Genomic DNA, 16,840 nt, shown 5'->3' on the forward strand with positions numbered 1-16,840 from the left:
TCAAATCAAATTAGTATGAAAACATAACTTCTGACAGGCTGCAGGTTTCTTTTTCCTTAGTCTAATCCTGGAAAACATAGGTGTCTCACCTGAATTGTCTCTGTGCAGTGGTGTATTTCTCACAGTCTCTCCAGACTGGGTGGGATTAATTTTTATAAGGAGTGTGCAGAATTGGTAGGACATCCATTATAGATAGGCCAAGCTGGTAGCTGTGGCCCAAAGTCTGCAAGGAGGTTGGTGTCCCCTGGAATTGCAGACTGGCCAGGGTTCATGCAGGATACAGAGGGTCAAGCAGTGGATGTAGGCAGCAGGAACTCACACTGCTCAGCTGATGTGCTCTGGTCACACACTATTTTCCTGATATAATTTCTGCATCATTTGTAATAGGAATGGCATTTTGGCTATAGGGAAAATGAATGCTGTCCCTGTTGGCATTGTTCCCCTATTTTATGAAACACCTTTCTCCTTTGTCTACTTTGGTTAAATTCAAATGGGCTCCTAATTTGTCCTTTACAGTAATATCTTGTGAACTTTATATATGCTTTTGTTCTGAACTTTTAAAAGTTTCCTGTTTTTTGAGTGCTAGCTAATATATTTACTGTAATTTATCAAGTATTACAGTATAGAAAGTGATTTTCAGTATTAAAGCTGTGCTAGGAGGTCTGTTCTTCTTCTTTTTGATATGTGTCAGAAGACTGGATTATTTTGCTGCTATTGTTGTGAGCATTGGAGAATAACTAGGGAGCATTACTTTGGTCTTGCTGTCCTACAGTAATATTGCCTCAGTTTATTTATCCCAGATTACCTTCAGAAGTGCACAGAGCATCAAACCAGTATTTAGGAAGGCTGCTGTGCTCACAGCTCTTGGATTTAGGTCACTTCTTCAGCTAAGCAGTGGATGTGCATTTTGATTTGGAAAAAGACACCAAGGTGTCCACACAGCAAGACTGCTTCTGTGTTACTGCATTCTATGTTTGAATTTGTCTGCTGTGGGGGGATTTGTATTGACTGTTGCACTCCTTGTGGCTCGGACCTGTTGGATATTATCTGAAGTATAATTACATAAACATACAGATATATGTGGTTACATTGAAAAAAAAAGTTGCTGAAGCTGTTTTGAAAGCCAGGTGTGGCTGAAGATATACATCAATTTTTAAGTTAAAGACAATAACAAAGTCTAAAATCCGCAGATAACACAGTTGATCAAATACGGCAGTCTGTTGTTACTATCTCAGGTAATGTCTTCCATTCACACATATAAATGTTAGTAATCTTAACTCTTTCAAAATCTTAGTAAAGCTGTTTAACACTCTTTCCAGTGGGTTTAAGCTTGTGGAAAATGATAGGAAATTAGAAACTCTTCTGAGAATTCCCAGCTCTGTATTTCAACAGATTTTCCTTTGGGAGCTGATAGAAGTATTACTTTTAATTGTAACCACAAAGCCAAAGAAGACGGCGGAAGAAAACTGAATTCCATGTTTCCTGCACCCATGCACATGGTCATCCATGTGTTGGGATAGCTGGAGTCTCATCCTGGGGCTGAGTGCCCGGAGTGCACCCAGTTAGATGCAGTGAAGTCGCACTCGTGTGTCTGGACCTGCTGGCAGGTGTGCTGGCTCGGCACGGCTGCTGAGAGCTCAGTAGCTGGTGCCCTGTGCTATCACTCCCACCCCAGGAGCAGGACTTTGGTGGCCCCAGGAAGGTGAGGAGGCAAGGGGATGGAAAAGCAGTGTCACTCCTGCACAGCCTTTCTTACTCCAGCTGGGACACCCTTGGCAGCTTCCAGATGTGCAAGTGAGCTGCAGAGCTGAGGGTTTCCTTGCCTTGTTACAAAGGGTTCCTTTTACTCCTTTGATCACTTTGGACTCCCTCGTGCCAGGGAGAAATGGAAGGAATTAAGACAAATAGACTTGTCAAAAAGATCTTAGGAAGATTTCCTGTGAAGTGGCTTCCAAGCTAAAGGTCTATGTGGGATAGTAATGACAGATTGAAAGATCACAGTCTCTGAAGTGAAAATCTGTGCTGAAGAGATTTCAAAGTGCTCCTTTAGGGTGGAGCCTATTTCAATGTTTGAGTGAAACTATAGGTCATAATTTTACAAGGTTTGTCTTATAGCAGTTACAGGTGTTTTAGTTTGCTTCAGGTATTATTTAGTAGCTTTATATAACAAATTCATTTTTGTTTTAATCTTGTAGTGGGGAAGCTCTGACATTTCCAATTCATTAGATACTTTTGGAATCTCAAATGCAATTACAAATGTGGCTCAAAGTGTTTAAGTCACTTTTTGAAAGAAATAGCTTTCTTAGAACAATTAGTCGATTTTGAAAAATTAATGCAGGACTCATTTGTTTAAGCAGTGAGCTAATCTGAAGTCCATCATGTGGGGATTAAATCAAAGTCAATCAAACTGACTGAGAGAGTGGGGGTTGTTCAGCCTGGAGAAGGCCCCAGGAAGACCTTATAGCAGCTTTTCAGGAACTAAGGGGGCAGACAAGAAAGATGGAGAGGGGTGTTTTTTAAGGGCATATAGGGATAGGACAAGGGGAAATGGCTTTAAACTGAAAAAAGGTATATTTGGATCAGAGCTACAGAAGACATTCCTTATTGTGAGGAAGGTGAGACACTGGCAGAGAAGTTGTGGATGCCCCACAGTGGATGTGCCTGGCAGTGTTCAAGGTGAGGTTGGATGGAGTTTTGAGCATCCTGGTCTAATGGACACTGTCCATGACAGGGGGTTGGAAGTAGGTGATTTTTAAGGTCCCTTCCAGCCCAAACTGTTCTGTGACTTTGGTTGGAAAATTTGGCATCAGGGGTTCTGTAGTAACACAGTGTGTTGAACAGATGCATATTTATAAACCAGCTAAGGAGAGCATGTACTCTGAGGTATGTTTTTGTGTGTGACCAAAGATATTGATGACATACAAGTCCTGTACAGCTGTTGTAAAGATTATTACAGAAAATGATACATTTTTTTTGTGATTTGTTGGATTTGCCTATTAAATCCCTAGAAAATTATACCCAAACAATAGGGAAGAAAGGAATAGGAATCCTTTTACATTCAAGAACCATTTAGACTAATTTTCACAGAGATGAATTGCATTTTTATAGAATTTTGTCAATTTTGTGCCTATTTCATTTTCTAACAATTTTTTTACTGATGAAATCTTGTAGGTTCTTGTCTCTGGAGTGAGCTGCCACACTTCTAAAATATATTTCAGAGGGAAAAATAGCAAGAGAGGAATAGCAATAAAAACAGTGTGTATCAGACTGTAAAAATTGTCTTTTCCACTTATTAATTATGTACCAACTTGTTTTGGTGCTAAATGTGGCTATGTAAAGTTCCAATGCATTTCATGCTGACCTGAGTGTTTTCTGTAAAAATAAAAATGAGCAATTCTAGATTTTGAAATGATGGCTGCTGGAGGTAGGTCCTTTTCTGCCTCCCATGTTCTCTGTCCTTACCCTGTTTCAGAAAAGATAAATGCTATTGTAAACCCTAATCTCCTTAAACTAAAATCAAATCACAGTTAAGAGCCCTAGTTAAACAGCTGTGTTTATGAAGGGATAAGCTTCTGTTCTTTACAGCTTCAGAAAACTTATCAGATATAAAGCACCTAACAATGTTGGTTCTACCATCACAACAAATGATGGAGGATCCAAACTTGAGCATTTTTTGATGCATTTGAAAAGGCACAGCAAGAAGTTGTTACCTCAGATCTTCTTGTTATTTTATCCAGTTATTAAAGAGAGGCAGGTTTTATGGGCCTATGAAGCTACATTTTAGGAATGTTGATGTGACGATGCAGAGTGACGCAGAGTCCCCAGGCAGTGCCAAGGAGAGCTGCTTTATTGCAAAAACCCAGCCTTTTTAAGCAGTTTGGCCTTTATCAGCTTCATAGCTTTAAATCATAGCAAGCATAATTCAACCGACCACCATGCACCACGATGTGAACTCACAGTGGTTACAGAACTTGTTTTTCTACCTCTAATTCAGCTGAGTCACTCTCCCTTTTCTGCTTAGCCGAAGTAACAGACCATGGTTTTACCTAGATGCAAAATGTTTATGGTGAGGAGATTGATTTCCTTGTAATTTCTAACTCTCTGTGGCTGGACTTGTTTGAAAGGAAAAAGTTGAGATTGCGTCTCTGGAAAAAGCAAGGTTGAGTCTCTGGATGCCATATTACGGAATTGGTTTTATTGGTTTGCTTTGCTCTCGTTTCGTTGGCTTTGCATTGTCATTCTCCACACTCCTTTTTGATGATCTTGTTAAAAAAAATCTGCCTTGATTCCAAGAGTAAGCAGAGCCTTTCCAGTGTGATCATTCCCAGCTCATTTATTTTGTGTGTGCAGACTCCCAGGTGTGAGAGCCATTGCAGTGCACGGAAAACAGAGTGGCTGTGAGTGGTGGGCTGGCTGTAAAATCTGTTGCAACAGAAGCTGCACACAAGCTCATACAGCTTTTAAACACAGGCTTGTACAAGTGGAGTGCCACTGAGAGGGGCTGCCCAGGGCCTTGGTTGCCCCTTCTATCGCAGTGGAAGAACCAGTTAGGTGTGAGAAGCGCGTTTGTAAATCTGCCTTGGTAGAGAAGCTCCAAGTGACTGTAGGGGAAACTCCTCCGTGGCTTGAGGACCTGATCACACAAGAGAAGACTTGTCTTGAAGCACATTGTGGGACAGTTTTGTCTTTGCTGCTCCAAGGTTAAGAAAGGATGCAGTGTTTATTGCCTGCATTGCCTTGCACTTTTCAGCTGCGAAAATATCCTAAGTACTTTTGGCAGACGATACTTAGGGAATTGTTTTGTCCTCGCTTTCAGATACCTGCATATCACCAGACTTTGTTCTGTGGAATGAACGCCAAAATTTCTACTGGATTTTTGTGGTAGAATAGAGACTCAGTTGGACAGACTGAGGGGACAGAAGATTTTGGTTAAGACAGCAAATTTTTCCCTTAGTTCCCATTTTGAGAAATTGGTTGAAATGTAAACTTTTCTCAGGGAGGCCTGAGTTTTACTGCTTATAATTTGCTTTTAGATACTTGGAAGGAATGTTCTGTATAATTTTGAAGTTCAGAGTCCCCAGAAGGTGTAAAATGGCAAGCTGTCATGAGTTGTGATAATTTACAACAGCTGAGAGTTTACCTTCTCTCTGTACCCCACTTTACTTTGAACTCCAGTAGATTAGAAGAAGAGTTTTTCTATTATAGCAACTCATTGCTTTAATAGGATTACTTACCATATATAATATTATACATTAATGTAGTTCAGCTAGCCTTTTGTGAAGCTGATTTGCTATCATAGTTATTTTATTGTAAGTCTAAAAAGATGGAATATCTTTATTGAGTTTAATCAATGTCTTCTAGGTAAACTTCTTACTCTCGTGACTAGTAAATATAAGAAATGGAGAAAGTGTGCAAAGGAAGTGAATGTAATTCTGAATGCATACATTCTATTATTTACTTTTGTTGCAAAACTGGCATTTTTTTCTATGTGTTTCATAGGAAACACATACATAAAAAGAGGAAACTAGCACTGTCTTTCTCTCAAACCTTTTTTGTAAAATAATGTCCCTTTTGAGAAGGCCACTATAATTATGTAGCACTAGGGGCGAAGGAAGCTTGCAGTAAAGCACTGAACTGACAATGCAAGAGACTGTATTGGGTTGGTGGAGAGTTTGTCTTTGACTAAAGAATTCCTCCCTTTCTCAGAGGATGCTGGGCAGAAACAATTATTAAAAATTTTGGAGATGGAAATACAGGTGTTAAAGTTGTTACTCCTGAAGCTGTTTGATTATGAGTAAGAAATGTGCCAAAGATGTGTGTGTTTGTTATCCTCCTTGCACCTATTGAAACGCTGGGCAGGACAACATTTCTGTCCAGCAGCAATTGGTCATGGATGCTTTACTGCTTAAATGCTTTAAGGAGGTAGATATTATCAGCAGTTATTATTATCACCTGAGAAAAATTGAGAAGTATTTTTAATACACTGTGATTGACTTTAATGCTGTGCATTTTTTATAAATGTCTGTTGTTTTTAATACACCTGCATTTTCTGTCTCAGCTTTAATTACAGCATATTATCATGAAATGCATAATTTTGGTGCTAGAGACTTTGACCAATAACTCTGCTTGCTGCAGTGTTTTTCATCTGAAAGATCAAAATCAAACTTCTGCCTCTTGCAAAGCGGCTTACAGACTGCAGGGCTCATGTTCTGAAAGTTGCAGGTTGTCACCATGACATCACCTAAATCCCAAACCAGCCAAGAGATAGAGCATTTCTTATTTAGGTCAACAGTTCCCTCTGTAGTACTCTGGACAAATCCACTGCAGCTTCTGCAGAGCCTGATCAGAAGTCAGGAGGACATGCTCTAACAAGTGCTTTCACTCTCCAGAGATAATGAACCTTGGTGTTCTTTAATCTTCCTTTGGGGCTGTGTATTTCCTGAAATCAATTCATTTATATTTGGCTTCCCTCTTTATTGCCAATGCCTCAGTCCTCCAAGCCCTGTCCATTTGTAAAGCTGAGAGTCTGACTCCATCACAATGATAATATTTGGGTCTGGAAAGATGCATATTTTTTCTTTCCTGCCAGCTGTGATCTTAGTCTTCAGTTTGGGAGCAGACTCCAGGGGCACCCATGTACACAATACCAGTGCCACTGCTGAAGCAGAGTTCTAGCAGTAGTGTGGACTCGGCTGGGTAGGAGTTGGGGACAAATAGCAGAATGACACAATCTTTGATTGTGTGCAGTGGTCCCTTGTGGTGGGGAAATGTGAATTTCTGAGACACCTCTCTTTATGTAGAGAAATGTTTGCTTCGGAATCTTCTTTCTGCTGCATCCAACAAAACACATGTTGGCAGCTTCCCAAACTCTTACTATTCTTCTTCCCTTCAGAGGTTTGTGAGAAATGTTTTGGGTTCATTCCCAAGAGTTCACTATATATATGTGTGTGTATATATATATATATATATATATATATATTTCATAAACAGTGTCTTTATATTTGGAAAAGTATAGACTTCAATAATTGTAAATAGCACCCTGTGTGTCAGTAAGGATGTGCAAGCCTGCTTATAGCTTCTTTTGCTGGGGACACTTCCACTTAGCTGAATGTTCTGCCTGCCTACAGTCCCAAACTTTTAAGGAAGTAAAACTTCCCTTCTGTAGTGTAAGAAGAGATACAGGACATTAAATTTCTTAAAAGCCTTCAGTGTTTGGATCAAACTTCTCTATCCACTCATCTTTCAGACAAATCCTAATCTTTGCTTCTAGGCTATATGTTTTGTGCTTTGGTATGCTGATGTGAACATTGGTATGAATTTTGTAATATTTGACAAACTAGAGAACATCTGATGATGACCAAGACCACAGAACAAAAGATTTACCACTCACTACTTGAAATACTTGCTTCTTTCAGAGGTACAATCCAATTGGATTATTTTTATTTACCTCACCTTCGTTGCAGCAGCCTTGTGAGAAGGGGAAGTCATATGGGCAGAGCAGGGTGAGTCTGGGAGAGGAAGGGAACCCAGGAGAGGAGGTGCAGGACACTTGAATCTTTCATTCTTTTCAAATTTTCTGTAAGCAGCCCCTACATTTTTTCCCTTTTTTTTTTCCTGTTCACTTCTGAGACACCCTGAATCAGTGCTGATGAGTAAGGTAAGAAACACCTAGTGGGATTGATTAATTTCCCATCCTTTAAAATGTGGGAATGAACAACCCAACCCACCAGAAAACTAAATATTGATGCTGTCAGTGGCATGATAATTGGTCTCTCCTTTCATCTGCAAACAAACCCTTGCTTGGATTCTATTATTCATTCAAAGAGGAAAAGGGTTATTAATGCAGTGTTCTTTAATTTATATTTTTATTTTGTGTGTGTGTGAGAGAGAGAAAACAGGAGAGCAGTAATACAAGAAATATATTGGCTAAGAGAAAACATTTGAAAATGATCCCTGCCCATTTTTTTAAATCTTCTCTTATCATGAAGAATGTGAACTGTGATAAATTGTTCTGCTAATCAAACAGAACTGAAAGGTTAGGTCATTGGAAGTCTTTAGTCATTTTGTGCTTTTCAAGAGTGAATTTGTTAAAATTATGCTGAATACCCACTTAAAGCCTGGGCTGAAAACCCTACCTGTGTTTTATAACTCTGCACTGTCAGAACCCATAATAAGTCAAACATTCTTTCAGAGGTACTCATAAGGGAGAAAAAACCCCGTAAATTCAAGAGTAATTTCAGATTGTAAATGAAAAAGAGAGGCACGACTGTTCATTTGCACCAATCATGCCTTCCTTTCATCTGCTCTGATTAGGCCTGGTGCGGTTTCATCAAACTACTCCATCACTGAGCTGTCACTCCAGTCGTCTGTTGATTGAAAACAATCAGGGCTCTGATGGCACAATTATTCTGACCCTTTAACTAGAGGCTGCTGTGATAATGAAAGGTTGATTATGATAGTTTGTGCCTCTTTCAGTTTGCCAAGAAGGTTAATTTGGGCATCAGACGGATGTTTAATGGGCGCTTGCTGGCTACACTGAGGTAAATGAGAACGTGCAGTCTTCGATATTGCACGGATATAGTTTGGCTGTCAATCATTGTCATTTTGAGTTTGTGCCTCACACTCTGGAAATCACATTTTATTTTTTCCTTGGGATTTAATTTATTCTGTGCCCTGAGGAAGTTCTTTCACTCTGTGACCTTCACAGTAGCTTTCTCTGTCTTTTTTCGCTTCCCTCACACGGAGCCCAAAGGCATAATACATCTAGAGGAACATTTTTCTTTCATTTTTTACATTAAAAAAAAAAAAAAAGTGAAATTTAAAATCCCTGTTTATCAGCTCACCCTGAACAGAGCAAATGTTTTAATTCTGATTGTAGAATCCAAATGTGCAAATGGAAGCACGCCTGCTTGCTAACGCAGCGCCACACAGGGAGCCGCTTACGTAGACACACATTTGTAAAACTGACAAACAGGTAATTTAAAAATGTCTCTGTGTAAAGAGACTGGGGGATGGCACAGCTTTATTTTCACAGGATGCACTCCTATGCCTTAGCTCGGTGCCTTGTAAATGTGGTCTCAGTCCCTGCACTGCAACTTTTTGCGTTAGAAAGTCTCTCTTCAGGGTTCAGAGGCAGAAGGCATTTCATTGCTGATTCATAGATTATTAATATTTACTGTGCTCAGATTGAGAGAATCATATGCATGATTTTGTAGTTGTTTGGCTCAAGGTGCAAAAGAAATGCAAATACCTCATAATTTTGATTGTTCCACATGCAGCTCATTAGAGTCTTATTTTTATGCACATTTTAAATTCAAAATAAAAAGAAGAAAAAGATTTCTATCTTTAAGGCTGTCTTGCATCTAGGCTCAAAACACTTATTTTTCCTGCTGTCCACAACTGTGTAAGATAGTACCTGACTGATAAAATTGCAGGAGTCTGGAGGCTGTGCCTGCATGGTTACTAACTCCTAAAAATATTCATGTGTAACTCATGGCTTTGAAAAATTGTGTGCGTGTGTTTTGTTGTGTGGTGGGACTTTTTCCCTCAGCAACAGTTCTTACATTTTTCATCTTAAATGGATGATACAGACAAATTGGGTTCATCCTGCTTAAAATGCTTCAATGAATATCCTAAATCCCCTCAATTTTGTCCTTTGTAGCCTCTAGAGACAGAGAGAGGATGACCTCTAGAGATTCAAATTCAGGCCCTTTGGAAATCCCTGTTCAGGCCCTTTGGAATCCCTAATTTTAGATTAGGTGAAAGTTCCTCCATAGCTCTCAATGGACTTTGTTCAGACCTTTGGTAAATGTCCTGGTTTATCCATAGATTCTGCTCCTCTACTTGAAATTTGAAGAGTCAGGGTGTTGCTGACAATTGCCAACTGAAATGTGGTTTTGAGACAGGAGGTCCCAGTCTGGAACAACTCAGACTTGCTGAGTTAGATAAAATCTCATAAAAGGCAAAATTATGTGTGAGTTTACAGCCAGAATATATATCCCTAATGTTTCAAAGAGTGAGCTAATAAAGTCCAAGTTTTGCTTTTTGAAGTTCACTTGGTGGTGCTTTAAGGTGATTACTGTTGTAGTACTGAGTTGCTTTCATGACTCTTCTTGGCTTCAAAAATCAATAGAATCAGGTCTACAGCGCTGTCCAATATGCTACGGACACAAAGATATTAATTTGATTTCTTTTATTGCTGGCCAAAAACTTTTGCCTCTGTTAAGGAACAGAAGAACTGTTCAGGTGAGATTTATAGTTCTTTCTCTTCCTCTGATTTAATATAATCATCAGATTGTCACACACAAATTGAGTCATTTATGTTGCACATATCTGATCTCAGTCCAGGAAAATCTGTCTTCCCACTTGTATCTTTCCACTTTTTTTTCATATTTAAAATTTTGTTTTCTCCTAAAATGAGAACGTTCACTAGGTTATTATAATTAGGATTTCCATTTGTTTTAATGAGACAGTGTGAATTGTTTTAAAACCTTAGAAAATTTGTTTCCTTCTATTTGTTGTTGCTAAAACAAACAAAACACAAAAAAACCTCAACACTCCAACTGCCTCATTTTTTCCACCGCTATCACTTTTTGACTTCATCTCTTTTGCTAGACACCTTGGATGATATAAAGTAGCATATTTGCAGTCCGTTGGGCTACAACGTGAATATATCAACTAAAGAGCAGGCCAAGATGACTTTAATAGAGTTCCTGTGGCCCCTCACAGAGCCCAGGTTTAGGTAACTTTTTTCTTTCTTGGAACTCTGTCAACAGAAACTTTCCCTGACGTTGGCTTTGTGACTTAGATTTGTTTCTAAGCGGACCTGAGTCTGATAAATACGAGTATGTCAGGCTTTTTGCACTCATGGAGTGGCTGGGCTTTTCTGGTTGGAGGACTTGGTGTGGTGTCAAGGGAAGGTCTGGCACCTTTCCCAGCAGAGTGGCTTGACAGGACTGCAGGGGATGAGGAGCAGGCAAGGCACAGGAGTGATGGGCTCTCTTGCTCCCTGGGATAGCTGGCAGCCCAAAGGACCAGGTAGCTGCTTCTTGCAGGGCTGTCTTCAGTAGGAGTGAAATTCCTGGTTCAGCTTTTACCTCCCTTGCCTCCGTGGCCTCTCTGGCTGTGGGATATATGTGGTGTGTTCACTGTTAACAGCAGGGAGGGAAGGACTGTGCTGCAGGCCTGTGACTTGGACTATTCAAGCACTGTTCTGGAAGCAGAAGCAGGTGTTGGAAAAACAATGAACTCGCTATCCAACATGCAGATGTACTTTGATGTGTGCTCCAACTGTGCCACGACATATTTTTCCATCTCTTTTCTGCTGATTTGAGAATGCACTCCATTGATAGATCACATAATGTAACCTTGGAGAAGAAAAATCCTTTGGGTTAGGGCATTTGAATAAGAGAATTAATCTGGTTTGAAAATCCTGCCCTTCTGAGGGTCTACTTTTGTCATTTACTTAGTTTAGAAGATGAATATGGCAAAATATATTATTTATTAAAGTTGATATAGGCACTAGGCTGTAGCTTCCTTTACTCACACACTCATACATTAAAATTAATAGAAAAGAAGCTTCTAGCAGTTTAAACAGAATTTGCCTATATAGGAGTAGGAGTCTTTCCTTATTTTTGTAAATTATTTAGCACTGATACAAATATTTTAAACCTCAAAATTGTAGATTTTTTTTTTGCTTGCTTGCTTGTTAGCATTTTAAGCACAGCTGTAATTTCAAGTGCTATTGGTATTTTCTTAGAGAAGCCTTAAAGTGTCTTTTTTTGCAGCATCATAAAGCCTGTAATGGCTTTGAGTTTATTTTGCCAATACTGATTATAGTTGCTAATTATTACTGCCAGAGAGGCGAAAACATAGGCACAATAATCAATGTATAGATGGGGTGAATTCTGCAGTTTTTATGTAGGCACCAGCTTTTTGGGTCTAGATTAAACAAAACCTGAGTAAAGGTGTTATCAATTGTGTTGATTAATGTACAGATGTGTGCTGGTCTCATACATGGAAGTTTGTGTCTGCCATATGTTGATGAGAATTATGTATGCCTCCTTTGCACTGAAGGAAAGTTAGAACTGTGTTACAGTCCACCAGTGACTACTTCTGCTACAAGTGAAAGATGTGTTTGGGAGTTCAGTTTTCTTTCTTTTGAACTTTTTCAGCCCTCCAATACTGCTAAACTGTTCACCCACACCCAGTTTTCTTTCATGCCTCCACAGCGTGAGACACCATGTTTTGCTAGAGAACATGGAAACAATGTGCTGCAAAACCAGTGTAGAGGTCTAAGGCTCAGTTGATGAGTGTTCCTGAAACCAGAGCTGTTCCATAGCCTTGTGTCACAATTTAGGAGTTTGTCCTGTATTCTCTAACTATAGATATAGATATAGATACATACATTTGTAAATTCAATTCCTAGCACTTGTTTTTAAGTAGTGACCCAAAATGAATTTTAGAATTGAAATTGTCACAGATACCAAGACAAAGTGATAAAAACAATATAGCTTTTATCTCTTAAGGCCTTTTTTCTGCCTTGGAGCGTCACATATTAGGTGTGGGTCACACAGGGCAGGAGCTTCTAAACACATTGTGATTCACAGACCTCTGTTGCTTCCCTAAGACTCAGTGAAGCTTCTCTGTGTTCTGTCACATGCCTACAGAGCATCCTGGTGGTGTGCAGGGTTCTTAGCCCTGCTTTCTAAACTCATACAATAAAATGAAGTCTTCCACAGCAAACTGACCTCAGACATGGAGTCTGGTGAGAGCCAGTAGCACCCTACACGAGAGACAGCCTGGGAATCACATTGCCCTCCCCATTGCTGCTGCAGCTGCTTGTCAGAGGGGAAAGGTGGAAGTAGCCCTTCCAAAGATACCTTGGGGTGCAACATGTAGAGAATCCCAAGCAGGCTGCAATGAACTTAATTTGGAAAGGTTCAAAGGTTTTCATAAAAAACGATGCAGGACAGGTGAGTGGGTATAAAATAGTTGGAATGGATAGAGAAGGTTTAGGTTCAAGACTCAGAATAGATTGTACATTTCATATGAATGCCAAGAGAATCTTTGTGTTGCTTTGGAACCATCACTGTAGTGGTTTGGGGAAAAGTTAAACATTACTGGTTTCAGTGAAACATTTTTTTACAACTCCAGGACTATTTTCAGTAGAGACATAATTCAGTACAAACCAAGTTGCATATGCCAAACTACCTACAGCAGAGAAAATATAATGTAACAGAGATATCCATGCCTTCTGTGCAGATCACACACCCCATACCCAGAAATGAATGCAGGTACCCTTTCTTTGAAGTTATGTTAGCTAGTATGTGGTGTTGCTCGTGTGTTTATACAGTACTTATTGGGGGACCAAAGGCAGGACAATGAAATGAAAGCAGATGGATGAAGTCCTAAGATAAGGCATTAATATTAAACTTCCTCTAAAGGACTTGTGGTTACCAAGTCCTGGTTTAGATTAGTGCCTGTCTTTTACAGAGTCTGTAATGCCCAGATGATACCTCTGTGATGCCATTTTAGATGTGAGCAAAGGCATGAATTTATAGTTCCAAAAGTCTGTTGGACGCAAGGGCTGATAGATAAGAACTCACTTTTTGTAAATTCTTCTATCTTAACATGGTAATCCACATATCATTTAGTTGATGTGTGCTGAAGCTAGCCTGAACTTCTCCTCAATTGCAAATGACTGAGTGATGAGAGCTAAGTGCCTTTCAGGAATCATTCACACGGCTAAAGACACAGAATAGGAAGTTGCCGGATACAACTCAGTAGGAGACACCTGACACGTGGGTTTGGTGGATTTAGAACACCTGACTGTAAAGCTCAATGATTTCAAGTTCAAATACATTTTCAAATACATTTGATTATTGTCTTTTTTGCTAGCAAGTCAAAATACATATAGATAATGCATGCATTTGAAACTCAATACAGCATTTAACTGACTGAACTGCTGTTGCATTTTTGATGCCCTTCATTGATTCTTTGTTTCACAGGGGTTCACAGTGAGGAAAAAGTGTTTCAAATTAATCTTGGCAAAAAGGTGGTTTTGGTTTTTCATCTTCCCTCTCTGACAGAATACAGAAACAGTAATAAATTTAATACATCATGTATGAAAGTCATGAATAAGAGCAGCCTTTATTTTCAGCTTTTTTTAATGTGGCATTCTCAACAACAGTACAGGGCCATAAGATTTAATTTTTTTATCGCTCAACTTAGAAACACCCACTCTATAAGTTCTGTGTCAGAATGATTTAAAGTATCAAGTAGAGTTAGTCCTTATTCAGAACTAGTCAATGTCTTTGATAATGACTTGGATGAAAGGATAATAAGGGATTTATGTTTCCAGAAAATCAGAAGGTGAAATTGTTTTCTAGCACTTTTGAAAATTCAATTTGGATTGAGAATGATCTTGACTGGAGCAGTGGCCTAAAGTAATAGTAGAGAGTTGGGTAATGGCAGAGAAAGCATGACACCCTAAATAAACAAACCAACCAACCACCAAAAAAAAAAAAAGTGCTCAGTCATAAGCTTAAATATGGATCAGCAACATCACAGTGCACTGACAGTCTTATGTGGTGATGTACAAGCAAGAATGGCATAGATTGTTACATTCAAAGAGATTCTTCCAACCTATTCACTACTACTACACCCTTTTGAGGAAGATTATGTCCAGTTTTCAGCAGCAAACATTAAAGATTTCAGTAACAGAGAACTCTGAGCCAAGCAGCAGAGATTTAGAAAATATGACCTAAGATGCATTGAAATTCATTTTTCGTTCACTGAAGAGGAAACTCACACCAATATTAAAATGCATCTGAGGTGGAGAAGGAAAAGAAGGTAACAAAATGCTTTTCATCCTGTATGGATGAATAATTTTCAAGGGTTGCTCTGCAATATAAACCCAAGTGTGAAAAATGGAGCGATGAGTTTAAGGGTTTAAAGCTTCTGCATGTGTAAGAGGAAGATCTGTCCAAGAGGACATGAGAGCATGGGGATGGTTTTCCTGAGGAAGTTTTGGTATCTTCATTACTGGATGTTTTCAAAAATAACTTACTCAACAATTCCTGAAATGGTTTAGGCCATTCCTAACCTCTTTTTAGGACTAGTTGGATTCAATAAGCTTTATGTGATTTGAATGTTGATACTAACTACAATTGGTGAATTTTTGCTTTCTGTCTGCCCCAAACTAGCAGGGCCTCTTCTGTGCTTCTCTTTTCTCTGACTTAATTTTTTTGTTGCCTTACACCTTTCTCCACTTTATAAATAAAATAAATTAAGAAGAAGAAATATATTGAAGGATTCAGTGTGTAATGTGTTACATTTCTTCAATATTTTGTCATAAATAGGATGAAATAGGGAGGGCAGAAAAGGCTTTTTTTTTTGTAGTCTTCTGACATTAGTCTTCTTTCTAGTGTCCAGTGATCCCATAGCCCCTGTGTTAATATTATTTTTCCACTCAGGGATAGTATGGTCTCCAGCAGCACTAGCAGATTGCACAATGAGAGTATTGCATAGAGAGTATTGATAATGCTGTGGAAATTGTTTAGGGGAGCTGGTGCAGTACAATGCTTTTGTATATACACTGTACCTTTTCATGTGGACTAACAGGCTTTCACAGCTGCTTTTTAGATGCATAGATACCACGACTGAGGCAAGTATATATATCTGCTTTTGGAATGCAGGCAGATTTCAAAAGACCGCGTTTTGACAGAATTGTGTGCAAATAACGCGTGTCTTGTTTCTCCCTTCCTTCCCCCCGCTTTTAGCTGGCCGTGAGGTGGTTGGAACACAACTGCCGCTACCAGTATCTGGATGAGCTTCTCCAGTACGTCCGCTTTGGCCTTATGGATGTGGACACACTGCACACTGTAGCTCTCACTCATCCTCTCGTCCAAGCCAGCGAGACCGCGACAGCGCTCATTAACGAGGCCTTGGCTTACCACCAGAGCGTCTATGCACAGCCCGTCTGGCAAACTGCAAGGACAAAGCCTCGCTTCCAGTCAGACACTCTCTATATTATTGGAGGGAAAAAACGGGAGGTCTGTAAAGTGAAGGAGTTGCGGTACTTCAACCCGGTAGACCAGGAGAACGTGCACATCGCGGGGATCGCCAACTGGAGCGAGCTGGCGCCCATGCCTGTGGGCAGGAGCCACCACTGCGTTGCTGTCATGGGAGACTTTCTTTTTGTGGCCGGTGGAGAGGTGGAGCACTCGACAGGGCGCACGTGTGCCGTGAGGACTGTCTGTCGGTACGACCCCCGCACCAACTCCTGGGCAGAGATAGCTCCGATGAAGAACTGCCGGGAACACTTTGTGCTGGGAGCCGTGGACGAGTACCTCTATGCCGTGGGGGGCAGGAACGAGTTGCGCCAAGTGCTGCCCACGGTGGAACGCTACTGTCCCAAGAAGAACAAGTGGACCTTTGTACAGTCCTTTGATCGGTCGCTCTCGTGCCACGCGGGATACGTGGTGGATGGTCTTCTTTGGATATCAGGTAGAGAACGTTTCACACAGTTTGAGGTACTAACAAAATACCAAAATACTGCCTTGAATTAAAGTAATAAATCTTTGGTTTATATGTCATGATAACTTTTCTCTGCGGAGAGGACAAAGAATTGAAGCCTCATTAGAAGTATAGGAGCGTAATGTATCTTATACATATACTCGGTATTTCTGAGCTGCTGATATCATACGTGCTATCTCCAGTTGCCATTCATAAATCACAGTGAACTGGAATGATAATGCACTTTTGGACAAATTTCCCATGATAAATTCTGTGTGCTTCCTAAAAACAAACTGAAAAAGACTTTGTTTCTGTAATATGA

At 39.8% G+C, this 16,840-nt stretch overlaps 1 protein-coding gene across 1 annotated transcript in view; it reads left to right on the forward strand.

The window, feature by feature from the left end:
* KLHL32 (kelch like family member 32) overlaps positions 1–16,840 on the forward strand; it is a gene marked incomplete at both ends in the record, with an annotated part of 94,021 nt that overhangs the window by 61,151 nt on the left and 16,030 nt on the right. The window contains one exon of the mRNA XM_084202353.1: positions 15,783–16,509. Coding sequence (XP_084058479.1) covers positions 15,783–16,509 — 727 coding nt within the window. The remainder of the gene's footprint in view (positions 1–15,782; positions 16,510–16,840) is intronic.

Source organism: Fringilla coelebs (assembly GCF_963513975.1).
Source record: "Fringilla coelebs genome assembly, chromosome: 3".
Lineage (NCBI taxonomy): Eukaryota > Metazoa > Chordata > Aves > Passeriformes > Fringillidae > Fringilla > Fringilla coelebs.